At 40.9% G+C, this 21,713-nt stretch overlaps 1 protein-coding gene across 10 annotated transcripts in view; it reads right to left on the bottom strand.

Annotated features, from left to right (window-relative positions):
• ADCY10 (adenylate cyclase 10) overlaps positions 1–21,713 on the bottom strand; it is a 108,803-nt gene that overhangs the window by 59,294 nt on the left and 27,796 nt on the right. For all 10 annotated transcript variants that reach the window (XM_003824603.5, XM_055112001.2, XM_055112000.2 and 7 more), the window contains 6 exons: positions 15,020–15,211; positions 12,109–12,227; positions 11,733–11,809; positions 10,064–10,253; positions 6,748–6,803; positions 1,866–2,019 (listed from right to left, as the gene is read on the bottom strand). In XM_003824603.5, the coding sequence (XP_003824651.3) occupies positions 1,866–2,019; positions 6,748–6,803; positions 10,064–10,253; positions 11,733–11,809; positions 12,109–12,227; positions 15,020–15,211 (788 nt within the window). The remainder of the gene's footprint in view (positions 1–1,865; positions 2,020–6,747; positions 6,804–10,063; positions 10,254–11,732; positions 11,810–12,108; positions 12,228–15,019; positions 15,212–21,713) is intronic.

Genomic DNA, 21,713 nt, shown 5'->3' with positions numbered 1-21,713 from the left:
AGAATTCACTCATCCTGTAGGATGACTTAGTTGCCTAGGACAAAAACTGTATAATGGTACCACAAAAACAGTTACATGGTGGAGTTCAAACCACACAGATAAAAATCCATTCAGTAAATTTCCAAAGTTGCAGACCATTTAAGCCCACCCAGAATTCCACCGGGACTAGACAGCCCCCAACTAGGCTATACTGGATACGTGGACATAGAACCTACGCTAAGCTGCCTGACCAGTGGACAGGTAGTTGTGTTATTGGCACTATTAAACCATCTTTCTTCCTACTGCCCATAAAAATAGGCGAACTCCTGGGCTTCCCTGTCTATGCTTTCTGCGAAAAGCGAAACGTAGCCATAGATAATTAAAAAGATGATGAATGACCACCTAAAAAATTATACAATACTATAGGCCTGCCACTTAGACACAAGATGGCTCATGGGTATACCAGACCCCCATTTACATGCTCAACTGAATCATATGGTTGCAAGCTGTTTTAGAAATCATCACTAATAAAACCAGTCAAGCCTTGACTATTCTGGCCCGGCAAGAAACTCAGATAAGAAATGCTATCTATCAAAATAGATTGGCTCTCGACTACTTCTAGCAGCTGAAAGAGAGGTCTATAAAAATTTAACCTTACTAATTACTGTCTACACATAGATAATCAAAGGCAAGTAGTTAAAGACGTAGTTAAAGACATAGTTAAAAACATGACAAAACTGGCACATATGCCCGTACAAGTGTAGCACGGATTCGACCCTGAAGCCATGTTTAGAAGGTGGTTCCCAGCACTAGGAGGATTTAAAACTCTTATATAGGAGTTATAATAGTAATAGAAACCTGCTTACTGCTCCCTTGCTTGCTGCCTGTACTTCTTCAAATGATAAAAAGCTTCATTGCTACCTTAGTTCACCAAAATGCCTCAACACAAGTGTACTATATGAATCACTATCAATCTATTGCACAAGAAGGCATAAGTAGCAAAAATAAGAGTGAGAACTCCCACTAATAAAAAGTGAGAGTCTCAAACGGGGGAAATGAGGGAAGAGAGAGACCCTCTCATATTGTTTTATATTGTTTTATACTCAGAAAAGGACAGATAAGCGAAACTAAAGGCAGGTAGCCCGGCGCCTAAGAACCAGACCCGAAACCAGGCCTGGGCCTGCCTGACCTAAGCCTGGTAGTTAAAATTCGACCCCTGACCTAGCAACTGTTGTTATCTATAGATTCCAGACATTGTATGGAAGGACATTGTGAAATCTCTCGTTCTGTTCTGTTTCACTGTGACCACCAGTGCTCACAGCCCCTGTCACGTACCCCCTGGCTTGCTCAACTGATTACGACCCTCTCATGCGGACCCCCTTAGAGTTGTGAGCCCTTAAAAGGGCAGAAGTTGAGCACCTTGACGAGCTCGGATTTTGAGACGCTAGCCTGCCAATTCTCCCAGCTGATTAAAGCCACTCCCTTCACTATCTCGGTGTCTGAGGGGTTTTGTCTGCAGCTGGTCCTGCTACACTGTCAGCTAGCTGGATAAACTTAAGTGTTTGTTCTGCAGACCAAATCTAGCCTTGATCTCAACATCTATGCCAGTTGTTCTCGATCTGTCTGAATATTGGGATTACTTAGGAAACTTTAAGTAACCAAGCCCTACCTGGCATTAAATCAGGATATCCATGGGTCAGCCCAGTTTCTCTTTTTCTTAGCTCTATGTGTTTATTGTTAGTTATCTATTTAGCACAAGGGTCATGGCATCCAATAATCATAGGTTATAGATAATTTACATAAGGCAAGTTATAGGAAGGAGAGGAGCATCAAAATAAATCAGGATTCTATGGATTCACACAGAACAATCATTCCAAGACACTCACCTGTGATTCTTACCTTGGGCCAGGTACTCAATTTTCATAAGTATCTGGCTTTTTCCATATCCTGGTAATCCCTCATACATTAAGACTTGGCTGCTGTTAGATATCAAAAATTTCTTCATAGTATACATGAAGTAGTTGATCTCTTTATTACGTCCTGTTATTTTTAGTTTTAAAAAAGAGCAAACTCAATCAACATAAAATAGTCTACAGATATAAAAAGTCACATAGAAACACTCCTTCTAAAAATATCCTTGGTCCAGGCGCTGTGGCTCACTCCTGTAATCCCAGCACTTTGGGAGGCCGAGGTGGGCGGATCTGCTGAGGTCAGGAGTTCGTGACCAGCCTGGCCAACATGATGAAACCCTGCCTCTACTAAAAATACAAAAAAAAAAAAAAAAAAAAATTAGCCAGACTTGGTGGCAGGTGCCTGTAGTCCCAGCTACTCAGGAGGCTGAGGTAAGATAATTGCTTGAACCCAGGAGGCGGAGGTTGCAGTGAGCCGGGATCGTGCCATTGCACTCCAGCCTGGGCGACAAGCAAAACTCCATCTAAAAAAAAAAAAAAAACTTGGAATTTCCATGGCATTGTTCACAGACTTTCTTCAAGCCTTATGCACTTTCAAAATTGTTTAAATCTCCCTGGGAGCTTTTTAGCTAACCATGTGGTTTTGCAGTTTTATTTGATTAGAAGCTGTGAGGGAAAGTATTCTTATAATCCTCATTATAATGTTTAATTATAGTGTAGAAAACTGAGATTTGCTTAGATTACACAACCAGGAATTAAGCCAAGGCTATCTAACCCTAAAGCTTGTTTTTTTTTGTTTTTTGTTTTTTGTTTTTATTCAATACTCTAGAAGTAATATATAGACTATTACATTAGGAAATAAATTTATTAAAGTTAGTTTTCCTACATTAAACAATTATGGATAAAATATTTTTATTTCTGATTCTGTGATAAAGGAAATTTGCCCTCTGTAAATGAAGATTATACTTAATTCAGGGCTACAAAAAGCATTACCAGGGATAAAATTCAATTTGCCTTCAGAAATCATGTACAGATTATTTCTATCATAAGAGCAACTTAAATTCTTAGTGAAAATAGATTGTAGGTTTTTTCTGATTATAAAACTAACATATGCTTACTGTAGAAAATATGGAAAACTTGGAAAAGAAAAAAATAAAAATCACCTTGGGTTACAACCCTTATTTTTCTTGTGTGTTTTTAAATACTGTAACAGCCCTGGGTGAAATCTGAAACCCTGCTGTAAGGAGCTGTAAGAATTGTAATTTCTAAGCAGTGAGCAATTTCTGTCAAAAAAGTTGGAGACTCATTGAGAGCTAACTATTTCTTCTTTGCTGGGCAGATGAATGTGGAGGCCCATTTTGTTATTCACTGATAGAACAAATAAATATCCAGGTATTATCTAATGTCTTTGTTGAAGGACCATTAATTCAAGTGTAGACATTTAATAAAAAGAAGCTAAGTGCTTTGCTTGGTAATATACATTTCTGAGTATGGCTTAGTGAGAACTACTTAGCAGACTGTATTGCTTCTTTTGGGTGAAATATTCCCTTTCTGAAAATGCATTTGAACCTCAATTTTGTGAGATGTTTTGTGTTTTTCTTTGGCCTGAATGAAGCTCACATAGGAACTTAGAAGATGAGGCTTCAAAGGCTGCATAGCTGCACACCAACATGGCACATGTATACATATGTAACAAACCTGCACGTTGTGCATGTGTACCCTAGAACTTAAAGTATAATAATAAAAACTAAATAAATAAAAAATAATAAAGTTTCCAGGCTGGGAGCGGTGGCTCACGCCTGTAATCCCAGAACTTTGGGAGGCCGAGGCGGGCGGATCCCCTGAGGTCAGGAGTTCGAGACCAGCCTCAACATGGAGAAACCCCGTCTCTATTAAAAATACAAAATTAGCCGGGCATGGTGGTGCATGCCTGTAATCCCAGCTACTCAGGAGGCTGAGGCAGGAGAATTGCTTGAACCTGGGAGGCGGAGGTTGCAGTAAGCCGAGATCGCGCCATTGCACTCCAGCCTGGGCAACAAGAGCGAAACTCCATCTCAAAAAAAATAAAGTTTCCTAAGGAAGCTTAAAAAAAAAAAAAAAGCCTGCATAGCTGACTCTTCCAGCTCCCTGTGTTCTATTCATACAGAACACCTACCGGTAGAACCTTATGGAGTATCTTTAGCTGGATTCTAAAATGAGATTGTCTCCTTAACTTGAAATGCATGCACCTTGTTTCTATCTAAGCAAAGCCTCAATATCGGGGACTGTTGTATGCAGTTTTTACCCTAAAAAGCCACTATTTATTTATTATAGTTTTGTTGTCAACCATGCTGTTGCAATTTCATTTATAGCAGCCCTTGTAAAAGAAGGGCATTTCCCATGCTGCTAGCCTCTGTCAATGTGTTTGGTTATAGCTTGAAGGAAAGGTATGTGGACCTGATCTTTATGTCATACTGGTGGAATCAGTGCAAAAGGGCAACTAGATCAGACTGAGAAATATACACATAGGCTGCAAGCAGTGGCTCACGTCTGTAATCCCAGCACTTTGGGAGGCCAAGGCGGGCAGATCACGAGATCAGGAGTTCAAGACCAGCCTGGCCAATATGGTGAAACCCCGTCTCTACTAAAAATACAAAAATTAGCTGGGTGTGGTGGTGTGCACCTGTAATCCGGGAAGCTGAGGCAGAAGAATCGCTTGAACCTGGGACGCAGAGGTTGTAGTGAGCTGAGATCGCGCCACTGCACTCCAGCCTGGGCGACAGAGTGAGACTCTGTCGCAAAAAAAAAAAAAAAAGAAATATCCACATAATGTGTTCTAATGTGACTGTCATGTTGGGTCTGCAATCTTGTAGAAAGAAGGTTAGGATTCTGTTGCTGTCAGTTAGTAAAATAAGTATATCCTAGGATGAAAAGTAAGGCCTCTGAGGAGGGTGAGAGTGGATATTCCTTCTCTCTAGCTTCAGGAGTTTTGGAATCTGGACTTAAATGAAGTGATTGGCTTGAAGACCCTGAAAACTACCTGAAAGCAGTGAAAGTGAGGCATTTCTGCTGGCCCAAGTGTTTTTTTGCAGTTCTGGAACTGTTGCCCTCCTTCAGGCTCTGCTGGCACCAAGATTGTGGCCTGATATTTCTCCAAAGTGTGAGACAGAGCCTCCTCTTAATTGCCTTGACACAGTTAGGACCAAGATTTAACTTATGATAAGACTTTTGGGGATGTTCGTGTCTGACAGAAGGAGATTACAAGTGCTACTAGAAGTGGCTGCCTTCAGAATCCACAGGTCAATCTTCGTTGGGTCTCTTCTCTTATAGGTATATCCCTTCCTCATTTTAGGTCTACTCCCCTGTCTAATCTCAAGTTATCTTTCTTACAATAAGGTCCCTATCACCAGGAATCACAAAAATATCAATTCCAAATGGATTGAAGACTTAAATATAAAAGGTAAAAAGAAAATTTCTGAAAAAAATGCTAGAAAAATATCTCCATGATTTTTGGGTAAGGAAAGGTATCTCAAATAGTATACAGAAGCACTAACTATAAAAGACAGGTAAATTTGATTACATTAAAATTAAGAATTCTGTTTATTAAATGCATAATTGAGAGTAAAAAGGCAAACACAGAGTGGGAAAAGTGATATACAGTAGAAACAAATGACAAAGGACCCATCTCTAGAATGTGTAAATAATTACAAAAGATAATCAAAATACAACCCAGTTGAAAAATAGGTGAAAAATTGTACAGGTACTTTAAAAAAATGTCTGGGCTGGGCACAGTGGCTCACGCCTGTAATCCCAGCACTTTGGGAGGCTGGGGCAGGCAGATCACTTGAAGTTAGGAGTTCAAGACCAGTCTGGCCAACATGGTGAAACCCTTCCTCCACTAAAATACAAAAATTAGCTGGGCATGGTGGCGGACACCTGTAATCCCAGCTACTCAGGAGGCTGAGTCATGAGAATCACTTGAACCCAGGAGGTAGAGGTTGTAGTGAGCCAAGATTGCTCCATTGTACTCCAGCCTGGGCAACAGAGTGAGACTCTGTCTCAAAATAAATAAATAAATAAATAAATCCAAATGGCCAATAAACTTATGAAGAAGGAGCTCAACCACATCAGGGAAATACAAATGGAAACCATAATAAGATACCACTATACACCCAACAGAATTATTGAAAGGATAAAGATTGATAAAACTAAGTTTTTGCCAAAGATGAAGAACAGCTGGAACTCTCTTAACATTCTCAGTCAGAATATAAATAAATACAACCATTTTGGAAAACTATTTGGCATCATCGACCAAAATTGCACCCTTTGTCCCAACAATTTCAGTCCTACGTTTTACTCCTACCTTGTACTCAACAGAAATGCATACATGCATTCACCAAAAGACTTGTGTAAGAATGTTTATGGCAATATTATTCATAAGAACCAAAAACTGGAAATAACCCAAATGTTGCACAGCAACAGAATGGGTAAATTGTTGTATATTTATAAAAATGGAATACTACATAGTAATGACATAGAATAAATTATAGCTACACCCAACAATATGGATGAATTATATAACATACCATTGAGTAAGAGAAAGTATATATAAGCCGTATATAATTATACAATGTATGATTCCATCTGTATCAATTTTTTAAACAGGCATAAGTAATCGAGGGTGTTAGAAGACTTTGGGGAAAGGAAGAAGGAAAGAGTAATCCTGGTGTATTCCTATTTTTCTATTTCTTAACCGGGATGATGATTATATTTTCATTTTGTGATAATTCATTAAGCTGCACAGTTATGATTGATGTACTTTTCTGCATGTTTTGTTTTAGTTCAATAAAGAAGTTTAAAATCAAGGCCTACTACCTACCCAGCAAAGGGTAATCCTCCTTTCTGTTGCAGATGAGGCACGCCATACCAAACATGCTGAAGAGAAGAACAAAAGAACAGATGCTAGATTCAAAACAGGGACATATTGAGAGCAAGAGTGATTAGTTCTTAGTTCCCAGAAAGTTTCCTTCTCAATTGCTAACAAGAATCTATCCCCTGACTCAAGGGTCGCAAACGCCAAAAGAAGGAGAAAGGAGAAGGTCTGACTTGGTAGTGGAGAATCCAAAGAACTCAGGTAGCATCTGTTTCCATAGCATCTGGCACATTGTTCAATAAATGCTTGTTGAGTCTGCACTGGTAGAGAAACCCCTTTCTGGGGAGATCAGACACCTGATATACGACCCAGTAGATTTCAATGTGGTGCAGAGTCACACATCCTGCAAAGATTCCACCAATTGCTCAAACAATAATAGCGCGCCTTTTATTGGAGCACATGCTATGTGTCTGGCGCAGTTCCAAGTGCTTTACATGCATCATTTTCTTTAATCCTGACAAAAACACTGTTAAGAAGTACTACTTGGCTGGGCGCAGTGACTCACGCCTGTAATCCCAGCCCTTTGGGAGGCCGAGGTGGGCAGATCACGAGGTCAGGAGATCGAGACCATCCTGGCTAACACGGTGAAACCCCATCTCTACCAAAAATACAAAAAGAAATTAGCCAGGCATGGTGGCGGGTGCCTGTAGTCCCAGCTACTCAGGGGGCTGAGGCAGGAGAATGGTGTGAACCCGGGAGGGGGAGCTTGCAGTGAGCCGAGATCGCACCACTGCACTCCAGCGTGGGCAGCAGAGCCAGACTCCATCTCAAAAAGAAAAAAAAGGACTACTGGCCAGGCACGGTGGCTCATGCTTGTAATCCCAGCATTTTGGGAGGCCGAGGCAGGTGGATCATCTGAGGTCAGGAGTTTGAGACCAGCCTGACCAACATGGTGAAAACCTGTCTCTACTAAAAATACAAAAATTAGCTGGGCGTGGTGGCGTGCGCCTGCCATCCCAGCTACTCTGGAGGCTGAGGCAGGAGAATCGCTTGAACCCAAGAGACAGAGGTTGCAGTGAGCCAAGATCACGCCATTGCATTCCATCCTGGGCAACAAAAGCAAAGCTCCATCTCAAAAAAAAAAAAAAAATAGTACTACTCTTATGTTCATTTTGCCAGTGAGGAAATTCAGGCACAAAGAGTTTAATTGCCCAAGACCCCATAGCAGGTGGTAACACAGGATACTGACAGTATCCAAACATAGGCCAGGGTGCATATGTTTGCTCACTCCATAACACTATCTCTTGAAGAAGCCTTTTAGTCAAAATGGATTATGCCCTTCTCTGAACTACAATACTACTTTGTTATGCCTCTCTTATAGCATATATCAAATGTTCCCATGTAACATACAGCTAAGTTTGTGTATGTTGGTCTTCCCCACTTGATTGTGAGTTTTCTGGGCAGGAACTAGGCCCTGTTCATACTGTGTGTGTATTTCTACACTCTTATCTGCAGAGGTGGTACAGAAAAATCATGAAGAATACAGGCTTTGGGATCAGATAGTCCTGGGTTTGCATAGTAAACTGATTGCATTATTGGCCCCAGTACCTGCCTCTGTGCCCTTTGCTGTGTAACTTGGCAGAGTCCTCTCATTCTGGACTCAGCCTTGTGAATGCTTTCGTCAATGGACTATCTGCAAACATAAGACATAGGAAGAGGCTTGAAAAATGCTTTTGCATTGGGCCTGCTCTCTTGCTCCTCCAGTATTGCCAGGACAAACATGCTGGATGGAAGATGAGACACATAGAGCCAGATTGCCCTAGTTATCCCAACTGAGGCCGCTAGGTTGGCCAACAGTCTGTTGAACCCCAGGCACGTGAATAAGCCAAGACAAGATCAACCAAATCCAGCCAAGATCAATTGAACCCCACATTTGTGAGAAAAATAAATGTTTATTTTTGCACACCACTGAAGTTTTGTGATTGCCTGTAAGGCCACATTATTGTGACTGAATCTTGACTCCATTGCTCACTATAGATATGGCCATAGACAAGTCATTTAACATCTCTGAGCCTCAGTTTTTGAATTTATAAAATGGAAATTATAATAGTTTCTACCTCATATGGTCAATATTAAGACTGGATTATATATTTTGAGGTAAAGTACCTGATGTTTAATAAGTACTCACTAAAAATTATTATTCATTCATGTATTCAAACTGCACTTTATTGATGGCCTATGTATGCCAAGCACAGTGCTAAGCCTCAGGAATACTGAAGGGAATAATAAAGACACCTTGACCCAACTGCAGCCCTGGTTCTGTTATCTGACTCTTGAAGACCTCGATTCCAGCTTGCTAATCTAATGAATAACAACTTTCTGCTCTCTGTGCCATTCATTTATTCATCATTATTGAGGACCTACTGTATACCAAGCACTGGGGATATAAGAATAAAGAAATAATTAGTATCTTCAAAGAGTTCACAGTGTAACAAGTGAAAACTGTAGGAAGTGAATAATTGTGATATAGGGCGAGGAGTGTTCTAATAGAAGCATATGCTATAGGAGGAAAAAAGGAAGAGGAAGAAGGAAGACAAAGGGGGAAAGAGCTTAACTGTCTAGCTGGGATGGGGAATTCATAGAGGAATGTCTATGAATCCCTCGAGCTGGGTTTCAAAAATTGACTGCGGTTTTCCCAATAGACCAGGATTAGGTGGGTGCTGATGAGGACAATCTACTTAAACAACCCAGAGGAGGGGGGACAGGAGGAGATGAGGTTGGAAGGGCAGGTGGTACCTTGTATGTCACTGCAAAGATTTTGAACATCACCATGAAAATGACTGAAAGCCATTGAAGGATTTTAAGCTTCAAAGTGACACCCATAAATCTATGCTGAGCTTTTGGGGAATGTATTTCACTAAAGACTTAGAGGAGAAATAATATCTTATACTCTTTTAACCCTAACAATGCCTCGGCATACAGTTGACATAATTAGTAAATAATATTAAATGGTTGGTGATTGGGCCCATTTGGGTGCAAATAGATACTCAAATGAGAGGATTTTTTGTTTGGTTTGTACAACCTTTGAAGAATTACCCTCATATTCTCAGATCTGAGGAGAGAATGGGATTTTCCACCATGCCATAGTGTCAGTCAGACGGAGGAAAGATTAAGGATTTTGAAGTCTGGGCCTTGGTCTGGGGAAAGCATAGATTTCAACTTCTTGAACTGGCTCCAAATCTTAAATGGGTGACTGCTTTGCTATCATAATTCTCCCGCTTCTTTACTAAAATATACTTCAAAACTAATGCTCCACACTCACACTTTCTCAGTACGGCCCCAGTACTGATACAATGGTCCAGAATCTGCAACACCTTTCATAACTTTCTTTGGAAGCTCTTTAAAAAAGTACGCTGGTAGGTTGCTCCCATTGTAGGTGACAGAGTCGCAGGTCACAATTCCTGGGTAGTACATCATCATCCTGGCAGCTAAGTTGACTTTTTGACCAATGACTATAGCAAGAAAGAGAAAGTCAAAGATCAGGGAAATAACAGGCATTGAACTGAATGTAATCTGAAACATTGTCCCCAAATAGCATTTTTACCCTTTACTCCCTTTGCTGCTCATGAGTGACACAGAAGCCTAGTCTCAAGACCCATATTCAGCCAATGGCTATTCACAAAATGTGCAGGGAGTTAGTTAGCCATTAGCAAAGTTTCTGCCTCACTTGGGAGGTCAAGAGAATGACCTGCTCAGGGATGGAAGGGCCTTGAGTATGGAGCAGGCTCTGTAAGTGGGATGGCCACAGCACTGAAGGCTCTCAGAGAAGGTGTCAGTTGGTCTTCTGCCACAAGGTGGACAAGCACAAGCTTGGGCCTGGGGTACTGATCCCCATATGAGACACAAAATTGTGTCTGTATGCTCCTATGAATAAACCTTCATTTGGCGATTTCTCGATTTAGTAAATGGGCTAGAAGAGGCGTGCATGGAGGATTGAAGCACAGGCTCTGAAGGCAGACTGTGCAGGGTTGAACAGCAGCTCTACCCCTAACTATGTGCAAACTGCTTGGAACAATTACTTTAAATAACTCCTCATGCCTCCATTCTCTAACCTATAAAATAGGGATGATAATAGTAACTATCTGAGAGGGTAGTTTATGAAGATTAATGAGTTAATACACGTTTATCACTTTCAACAGCAGCTGGCTGCTTGCAAGCCTTCAATTAATCTTACTACAAATGTGGTAGCAAATGTGTCACTTTAACATAAACTTGAATACTTCTGAACAAGATACTCTTTTTAAAAACTATTTATTGTGGAGAAATTTGACCATAAAATAAAATATAGTGAATTTCCATATACCCATCACCCCATCCCAACAAGCCATTAGCCCATGGCTAATCCTGCCCCATCCTCACCCCCATACACTCCCCACCCTGTGTACTTTCGAAGAAAATCTCAGACATTGTATCATTTCAGACATAACTATCGTGGTATTTTACATATATTCAGTATTTTAGATGCATTATTGCTGAAAATCTTAAACCCTGATAGGATGGAAAAGGGAAGTAATAGAGTTGTGAAATCTGGAGATAAGATTTACTTATTACTACTCTCTTTTGAGAGTGTCATTATTTTTCAGTAATATCAACATTCATAATTTTTAAGGAGTTCTAGCTTATTCCAGGAATTAAGAGAAGTAACTATTTAATGTTAACAGGAAAGTATTACAGGAGCCCCTCATTCCATCAACATTTAGCCTCCCACTGCTCCCCTCTCATGACTACATATTTCTCTACTTATACGTAGCCCCAGAAATGCACACTCTGCAAGCATTGAGAGCTCCATGGCTTGGCTCCATCTGGAAGACTCTAAAGTTTCTGAGGGCAGGGCTCATGTCTCACTCATTTTTGTGCTTCCTCCCGCAAAGCCCAGTGGCAAGGTGCTGTGTCTGTGGAAAGAAAACTGGAGATGAGCTGACTCAGCACACCTGTGTACTCGTGTCTCACAGTGTGTCCAACGATCCCACAGAAGACAATCCCACTGGCGATGCCGATGGATACAGTTCTGGTGCAGGGGAGACAAGATTTGTGGGGAAAGAAATAAAGATAATGAGCGTAGAGAAAGTGGGAAGGGTGGGAAATAATGTCTGGGTTGGGAAAGGGTGGGAAAGGATTTTCTCTACCCGTTGGAATTAGTTTATGGCATTTCTACATGGCCCGGAGATGCGAAGGAGGAACAACAGTTTGAGACACAGGACTAAGTTCTTAATTAATTCTTCTTTCTTTCCTGTTCCCTGCATGCCCTCCCTACTTATGCCTCAAAAGGGTCAGGGACCACTGGGTGGGACCAGGGTCAATACTCACTGGATTTTGTGGACTTGAGAGCAGAAGTCAAATATACCCATAGCACATTCCAGAGCATGAGTGAGCTCATCATGTACCTTTTCCCCAGGGAAGCCAAAGACACAGAGGAAAGAGCAGCCCTGTGAGGGAGAGAGACAGCAACCACAGCTGATGGACAGTGTGCTTTAAACTGGACTGGCCAGAAGGCTCAACAGAGAGCCGGCGGCAATTTTTGGCTTCTGAATCAGATTTCATCATGATTTCTCTCACAGTATTTTATTTTTAGTACACTTCAACACTTCTACTGCATCATCAACAGGAGGGCTTTAGCCCTTGAGAAGGGGTTGTTTTGCTCCAGATATAGTGAATAGGGCTGAGCTATCTGTGTGCATGCTTCGGCCTACTCTCTCCTGTGGCCAAGGTCCATGCTGCAAAGTGCTCAGTTTAAGTCTATGAAGCAGCAGCACAGAGCAGTGGAAAAGGCACCAGCTCTGGAATCAGAAAGTCTCTGTCCTCAAGCCACTTCTCAAGTGTGGAAACTTAGATAAGTCAATTACAATCTAGGAACTTCCATTTATCTCTCTGAAAATGGATATACTGTAGACCTGCTGAGATGTTTTTGGCTACTAAAAGAATGAATGTTATATATATATTCAAAAAGTCGTCGTAAACTATAAAGTACTTTGCAGATACTGTTATTCTTAGGGATAAAGTCTTAGGCTGTGAGTAGGTTTTCTTATCATAAAGCTAACTGTTCCATGCAATGATTCAACTCTAAAACTTGGCATTTGTAGTATTAGTCACTTAAAAAATGACCTCAGTCAGGTGCTGTTGTCTATAAGAAAAGGGCATTGTGAATACAGGGTGATGGGTTGAAATTTTGAGTTTTTGACATGTTACATCCTGATAAAATGCAAAGAACACTAAAATACCTCAATTTCTTCAACCCTCTCCAAAAGAATTTGATCAACTGTTAGATCTTAAAAAGGACTGGGATCTGCCTTGACATGAAGGGGTAAACCCTGCTTCTAGGTACGTGTAAAGAGGGCAACCCCTTTGGGGGAAGCAGGGAGCTTTTGCCTGCAAATTTATGTAGCGGCCTGGCAAGAGCTTTTGATTCCCCCTAGCAATGGAATGACAGCTCTCATTATTGACTCTAAGATAAGCATTACACCAAGTGCCTCACACATATTACATTATTTAAAACTTTCCACAATCATTTGAGGCAAATACTATCCCCATTCAAAGAGGAATAAACCAAGGCTCAGAGAAGTTCAATGACTTGCTAAGTCTCACAGCTGGGAATCTTTGGAGCCATGTCTGCAAGACACGAAAGACTGTTCTCTTAGATTCTACACTCTTTTCTTATGATACCCATGAGTCAGTATTGAAGAAGATACTGGAGGCACCAGGCTGGAAGTAATCCCTTTCCCAGAACTCCCATAGCACAGAGTTAGTTCGTCTCATATGGAATGCGTGCTTCCTGCCTGGTTGTGTCAATATGTGTGTTACTCATCTCTGCTGCCCAGCCCTAGCTTTTTCGTCTTCTATGAAATGCTCAGTAAATGCTTGTTGAATTAGTGAGTGAGAGGATGTGGGGCAGTAATTAAGTGCTCTGCTTTTAATACACAAAATGAATTGAGATGGGAAATCAATTCTCACATATGCATCTGTGGGCATTTGTTCATCACATCACTTTTCTCCGAATTGATTAAGAACAGAGTGAAGACCAGGTGCAGTGGCTCATGCCTGTAATCCCAGCACTTTGGGAGGCCGAGGCAGGTGGATCACTTGAGGTCAGGAATTTGAGACCCACCTGGCCAACATGGCGAAACCTCATCTCTACTAAAAATACAAAAATTAGCCAGGTGTGGTGGCGCATGCCTGTAATCCCAGCTACTCAGGAGGCTGAGTCAAGAGAATCACTTGAACCCGGGAGACGGAGGTTGCAGTGAGCCGAGATCGTGCCACTGCATTCCAGCCTGGGCAATAGAGCAAGATTCCGTCTCAAAAAAAAAAAAAAGAACAGAGCGAAAACACCTGGGAGCCAGAGGCAGTCCCCTCCCTGCCATGGATGAAAATAAAAGGGGAACTGGAGGTGTTGACATGGCAAGTGGGCCTTCTTGGAAACAAGCTTCTGGGGTGTGAAGGTTACTAGACTCCTGACCTGAAACCCCTGGGTAATACATCATGCGCTGGGCTAGAGACTTATGTGTAGTGAGAGGTAGCCCAGCATAGTGAGCTCAGACGGGGATGGCAGACTGCCTGGGTTTGAATCCCAGCCTCCCCCTTACTAGCTTGATGATCATGAGCAAAACGTAATCTCGCCTTGTCCTGGTATCCTAATCTGTGTTTCAGCATCCTCATCTATGTAATGAGGATAATGACAAGAGCACCTACTGCTCAGAGTGGTCACGAGGATGAAATGAGTCAACACAGATCAGGTCCTGAGAGCAGTGCCTGGCACATAGTAAGTGCCATATCCACCATAGAAGTTATAATTATAAATAAAGACTGGCCTTCTAGGTTAAATTTCTTTTTTTGTTTAGTTGAGACGGAGTCTCACGCTATAGCCCAGGCTGGAGTGCAGTGGCGCGATCTCGGCTCACTGCAACCTCCGCCTCTCAGATTCAAGCCATTGTCCTGCCTCAGCCTCCTGAGTAGCTGAGATTACAGGCACGTGCCACCGCACCCAGCTAATTTCTGCATTTTTAGTAGAGACAGGGTTTCACTATGTTGGCCAGTCTGGTCTTGAACTCCTGACCTCAAGTGATCCGCCCACCTCTGCCTCCCAAAGAGCTGGGATTACAGGCGTGAGCCACCACGCCCAGCCTCTAGGTTAAATTTCCTGTGTCTATTCTCACCAATGTGCTTGTGCATGAATGCTAACCTCAAACTATTGGTAGGTTCCCATCCCATAGTTCACACTTACCTTGTCAAACATGAAGACTTTATTGATTTGGCCTTGGAAGATCTTCAAGACAGAAGTGATGTGCATATAGGCATCCTGGATGGCCAGGCCTATCTCTTCTGCTTTGTCTTGGTCTTCAAACATCAGGTTCACAAACACAATCGTCACTGGGCGAAGCTCAGACAAATAGCCCTGAAGCTGTTTGTTATCAATCTACAAAGTAGAGAGCAGCTTTCTGTAGGTGTCCTTGGCAGTGGATCCCTCCCCCAACACCACCCCACCTCATACCCGAAATCATCTAGGGAATGTCTACCTCAGAATGGGTGAGGTACAACATGACAGAGCCAGCATGCCTGAAGTGGAGCAGATGGAAATAGAATCAAAATCCCTCTCTTCCAGTGGGGACTTATGCAGGTGCTAATTTTTGGCCAGCAACCACTCCATTACCCCAACTGCTGGCTTCCTCATGCCAATATGAGCCATTGCAATAAGGGAAATAACTACTGTTCTTTTTGGCTCTCCTATTTTTAAAAAAATTTAAAATTTTTAAATTTTTGTAGGTCTATAGTAGATGTATATATTTTTGTGTTACATGAGATATTTTGATACAGGCATGCAATGCGTAATAATCACATCAGGGTAAATGGATTATTCATCCCCTCAAGCATTTATCCTTTGTGTTACAAACAATCCAATTATACTCTTTTAGTTATTTTTAAAATGTATGGTTGTATTAGTCCGTTCTCCCACTGTTATAAAGAACTACCTGATACTGGGTAATTTACAAGGAAAAGAGGTTTAATTGACTCACAGTTCCATGGGCTGTACAGGAAGCATGGCTGGGGAGGACTCAAACTTATAATATGGCAGAAGACGAAGGAGAAGCAGGCACTTCTTATATGGCCAGAGGAGAGCAGGGGGAAGTGCTACACACTTTTAAACAACCAGATCCCATGAGAACTCATTCACTATCACGAGAATAGCAAGGGTATAATCCACCCCTGTGATCCAATCACCTCCTACCAGTCCCCTCCACCAACATTGGGGATTATAATTCAACGTGAGATTTGGGAGGGGATACAAATCCAAACCATATCAATGATTAAATTATTTTTTACTATAGTTACCCTGTTGTACTAGCAAATACTAGGTCTTTCTCATTCTTTCTCTTTTTTTGTACTCATTGACCACCCCCAATTCCTCCTCATCCCCCACTACCCTTCCCAGCCTTTGGTAACCATCCTTATATTCTCTACCCCCGTGAGTTCAATCATTTTAATTTTTTTTTTTTTTTTTTTTTGAGACGGAGTCTCGCTCTGTTGCTCAGGCTGGAGTGCAGTGGCGCGATCTCGGCTCACTGCAACCTCTGCCTCCTGGGTTCACGCGATTCTACTGCCTCAGCTTCCAGAGTAGCTGGGATTGCAGGCATGCACCACCGCACCTGGCTAATTTTTGTATTTTTAGTAGAGACGGGGTTTCACTGTGTTAGTCAGGCTGGTCTCAAACTCCTGACCTCATGATCTGCCTGCCTTGGCCTCCCAAAGTGCTGGGATTACAGGCATGAGCCACCGTGCCCAGCCCAATAGTTTTAATTTTTAGCTCCCACAAATAAGTGAGAACATGTGGTTTCTCTTTCTATACCTGGTTTATTTCACTTAATATAATGACCTCTAGTTCCATCCACGTTGTTGCAAATGACAGATCTCATTCTTTTTTATGGCTGAATAGTACTTTGTTGTGTATATGTACCACATTTTCTTTATCCATTTCTCTGTTGATGGACACTTAAGCTGCTTCCAAGTCTTAACTACTGTGAATAGCACTGCAGTAAACATGGGAGTGTAGGTATCTCTTCAATATATTGATTTCTTTTCTTTTGAGTATGTATCTAGGAGTAGAATTTCTAGATTGTATGGTAGCTCTATTTTTAGCTTTTTGAGGAACTTTCAAACTGTTCTCCATGATGGCTGTGCTAATTTACTTTCTCATTAACAGTGTACAAGGATTCCCTTTTTTCCACATCCTGTCCAGCGTTTGTTATTGCCTGTCTTTTGGATAAAAGTCATTTTAACTGGGGTAAGATGATAATCTTACTGTAGTTTTATTTTCATTTATCTGATGATCGGTGATGTTTAGCACCTTTTCACATATTTTTCACATACTTGTTTGCCATTTTTATGTCTTCCTTTGAGACATGTCTATTTTGATCTTTTTTTTTTGAGATGGAGTCTCACTCTGTCACCCGGGCTGGAGTGCAGTGGCACATCTCAGCTCACTGCAACCTCCGCCTCCTGGGTTCAAGCGATTCTGTTGCCTCAGCCTCTGCGTAGCTGGGATTACAGGCGCCCACCACTACGCCCAGCTAATTTTTTGTATTTTTAGTAGAGACGGGGTTTCACCATGTTGGCCAGGCTGGTCTTGAACTCCTGATCTCGTGATTTGCCCGCCTCAGCCTCCCAAAGTGCTGGGATTACAGCTGTGAGCCACTGCACCTGGCCTTATTCAGACCTTTTACCCATTTTTTAATCAGATTATTAGATTTTTTTCTATAGAGCTGTTACAGCTTCTTATATATTCTGGTGATTAATCCCTTGTCAAATGGGTAGTTTGCAAATATTTTCTTTGATTTCTTCACTTTGTTGATAGTTTCTTTTGCTGTGCAGAAACTTTTAAAACTTGATGTTAAAACCAATGTGCAAAAATCACAAGCATTCCTATACACCAATAACAGACAAACAGAGAGCCAAATCATGAGTGAACTCCCATTCACAATTGCTTCAAAGAGAATAAAATACCTAGGAATCCAACTTACAAGGGATGTGAAGGACCTCTTCAAGGAGAACTACAAACCACTGCTCAACGAAATAAAAGAGGACACAAACAAATGGAAGAACATTCCATGCTCATGGATAGGAAGAATCAATATTATGAAAATGGCCATACTGCCCAAGGTAATTTATAGATTCCATGCCATCCCCATCAAGCTACCAATGACTTTCTTCACAGAATTGGAAAAATCTACTTTAAAGTTCATATGGAACCAAAAAAGAGCCTGCATTGCCAAGACAATCCTAAGCAAAAAGAACAAAGCTGGAGGCATCATGCTACCTGACTTCAAACTATACTACAAGTCTACAGTAACCAAAACAGCATGGTACTGGTACCAAAACAGAAATATAGACCAATGGAACAGAACAGAGCCCTCAGAAATAATACCACACATCTACAACCATTTGATCTTTGACAAACCTGACAAAAACAAGAAATAGGGAAAGGATTCCCTATTTAATAAATGGTGCTGGGAAAACTGGCTAGCCATATGTAGAAAGCTGAAACCAGATCCCTTCCTTACACCTTATACAAAAATTAATTCAAGATGGATTAAAGACTTAAATGTTAGACCTAAAACCATAAAAACCCTAGAAGAAAACCTAGGCAATACCATTTAGTACATAGGCATGGGCAAGGACTTCATGACCGAAACACCAAAAGCAATGGCAACAAAAGCCAAAATTGACAAACAGGATCTAATTAAACTAAAGAGCTTCTGCACAGCAAAAGAAATCACCATCAGAGTGAACAGGCAACCTACAGAATGGGAGAAAATTTTTACAATCTACCCATCTAACAAAGGGCTAATATCCAGAATCTACAAAGAACTTAAACAAATTTGCAAGAAAAAGATCAAACAACCCCATCAAAAAGTGGGCAAAGGATGTGAACAGACACTTCTCAAAAGAAGACATTTATGCAGCCGACAGATGAAAAAATGTTCATCATCACTGGCCATCAGAGACATGCAAATCAAAACCACAATGAGATACCATCTCACACCAGTTAGAATGGCAATCATTAAAAAGTCAGGAAACAACAGGTGCTGGAGAGGATGTGGAGAAATAGGAACACTTTTACACTGTTGGTGGGACTGCAAACTATTTCAACCATTGTGGAAGACAGTGTGGTGATTCCTCAGGGATCTAGAACCAGAAATACCATTTGACCCAGCCATCCCATTACTGGGTATATACCCAAAGGATTATAAATCATGCTGCTATAAAGACACATGCACATGTATGTTTATTGTGGCACTATTCACAATAGCAAAGACCTAGAACCAACCCAAATGTCCATCAGTGGTAGACTGGATTAAGAAAATGTGGCACGTATACACAATGGAATATTATGCACCCATAAAAAGGATGAGTTCATGTCCTTTGTAGGGACATGGATGAAGTTGGAAACCATCATTCTGAGCAAACTAACACAAGGATAGAAAACCAAACACTGCATGTTCTCACTCATAGGTGGGAATTGAACAATGAGAACACTTGGACACAGGGTGGGGAACATCACACACCGGGGCCTGTCATGGGGTGGGGGGAAGGGGGAGGGATAGCATTAGGAGATATACCTAATGTAAAAGACAAGTTAATGGGTGCAGCATACCAACATGGCACATGTATACATAATGTAACAAACCTGCACGTTGTGCACATGTACCCTAGAACTTAAAGTACAATAAAAAAATAAATAAATATAAAAATAAAAGATTTAAAAAACTCATCAATGAAACTAATTTTTTATCTGATAAAATAATTCTAAAAAAAAAAAAAACACTTGATTTTTTTTCAGTTATCCCATCTGTCCATTTTTGCTTTGGTTGCCTGTGCTTGTGGGGAATTACTCAATAAATCTTTGCCCACTCCAATGTCCTTGAGAGTTTCCCCAATGTTTTCTTGTAGTAGTTTCATGGTTTGATGTCTCAAAGTCCATTTTGACTTGATTTTTGTATATAGCAAGAGATAGGAGTCTAGTTTCATTCATCTGCATATGGATATCCAGTTTTCCCAGCACAATTTATTGAAGGGATTGTCTTTTCCTTTATATTCTTGGCTCTTTTTCAAAAATTAGTTCACTGTAGATGTATGAATTTATTTCTTGGTTCTCTATTCTGTTCCACTGGTCTTTGTGTCTGTTTTTATGCCAGTACTATGCTATTTGGGTTGCTATAGCTCTGTGGTATAATTTGAAGTCAGATAATATGATTCCTCCTGATTTATTCTTTTTGCTTCAGATAGCTTTGGCTACTCTGGGTCTTTTGTGGTTCCATGTAAATTTTAGAATTTTTTTTTTCTATTTCTGTGAAGAATGTCATTGGTATTTTGTTAGGTATTGCATTGAATCTGTAGATTGCTTTGGGTAGTATGAACATTCTTCCAATCTATAAGCATGGAATATCTTTCATTTTTTTTTGTGGCCTCTTCAATTTCTTGTGTCAATATTTTATAGTTTTCACGGTAGAGATCTTTCACTTCTTTGGTTAATTACTAGGTACTTTATTTTATTTTTAGCTATTGTTAACAGGATTACTTTCTTGATTTCTTTTTCAGATTGTTCACTGTTAGCATATAGAAATGCTGATTTTTGGGCCGGGCGCGGTGGCTCACGCCTGTAATCCCAGCACTTTGGGAGGCTGAGGCGGGCGGATCACGAGGTTAGGAGATTGAGACCATCCTGGCTAACACGGTGAAACCCCGTCTCTATTAAAAACACAAAAAATTAGCGGGGGGTGGTGGTGGGCGCCTGTGGTCCCAGCTACTCAGGAGGCTGAGGCAGGAGAATAGAGTGAACCCGGGAGGCGGAGCGTGCAGTGAGCCGAAGCGTGCAGTGAGCCGAGATAGCGCGACTGCAGTCCAGCCTGGGCGAAAGAGGGAGACTCCGTCTCAAAAAAAAAAAAAAAAAAAAAGAAATGCTGATTTTTGTATGATGATTTTGCATACTGTGACCTTGCTGAATTTGTGTATCAGTTCTAATGGTTTTTTGGTGGAGTCTTTAGGTTTTTCCAAATATAATAAGATCATCTGAAAACAAGGATAATTTGACTTCTTCCTTTCCAATTTGTATGCCATTTCTTTCTTTCTCTTGTCTGATTACATAGGACTTCCAGTATTATGTTGAAAAACAGTGGTAAAGTGGGCATCCTTGTGTTCTAGATCTTAGAGGAAAGGCTATTCATTATGATACTAGTGGTCGGTCTATTCTATATGGCTTTTCTTATGTTGGGGTATGTTCCTTCTATACACAGTTTTTTGGGAATTTTTATCATGAAGGGATGTTGAATTTTATCAACTGCTTTTTCAGCATCAACTGAAATGATAATATGGTTTTTGTCCTTCATTCTGTAGATAAGACATATCACAGTGTTTGATTTGCATATGTCCAACCACCCTTGCATCCCTGGGATAAATCCCACTTGATCATGATGGATGATCTTTTTAATATGTTGTTGAACCCAGTTTGCTAGTATTTTGCTGAGGATTTTTACATCAATATTCATCAGAGATACTGGCCTGTAGCTTTCTTTTTTTGATGTACTTTTGTCTGGTTTTGGTATCAGGGTAATACTGGCCTTGTAGAATGAGTTTGGAAGTATTCCCTTCTCTTCTATGTTTCAGAGTAGTTTGAGTATGGTTGGTATTAGTTCTTCAAGTCTTTGGTAGAATTCAGCAGTGAATACTTCGGGTCCCAGGCTTTTCTTTGCTGGGAGACTTTTTATTATGGCTTAGATCTTGTTACTTGTTATTCATCTGTTCAGGTTTTAGATTTCTTCAGGGTCCAATATTGATAGGATGTATGTGTATAGGAGTTTATACATTTCTTCTAGATTTTCCAATTTATTGGCATATAATTGCTCATAGTAGCCACCAATGATCCT

This window comes from Pan paniscus, chromosome 1 (genome assembly GCF_029289425.2).
Source record: "Pan paniscus chromosome 1, NHGRI_mPanPan1-v2.0_pri, whole genome shotgun sequence".
In the NCBI taxonomy this organism is placed as follows: domain Eukaryota; kingdom Metazoa; phylum Chordata; class Mammalia; order Primates; family Hominidae; genus Pan; species Pan paniscus.
The sequence above is the reverse complement of the archived record's forward strand: the minus strand, read 5'-3'. Positions and strand labels throughout refer to the sequence as shown.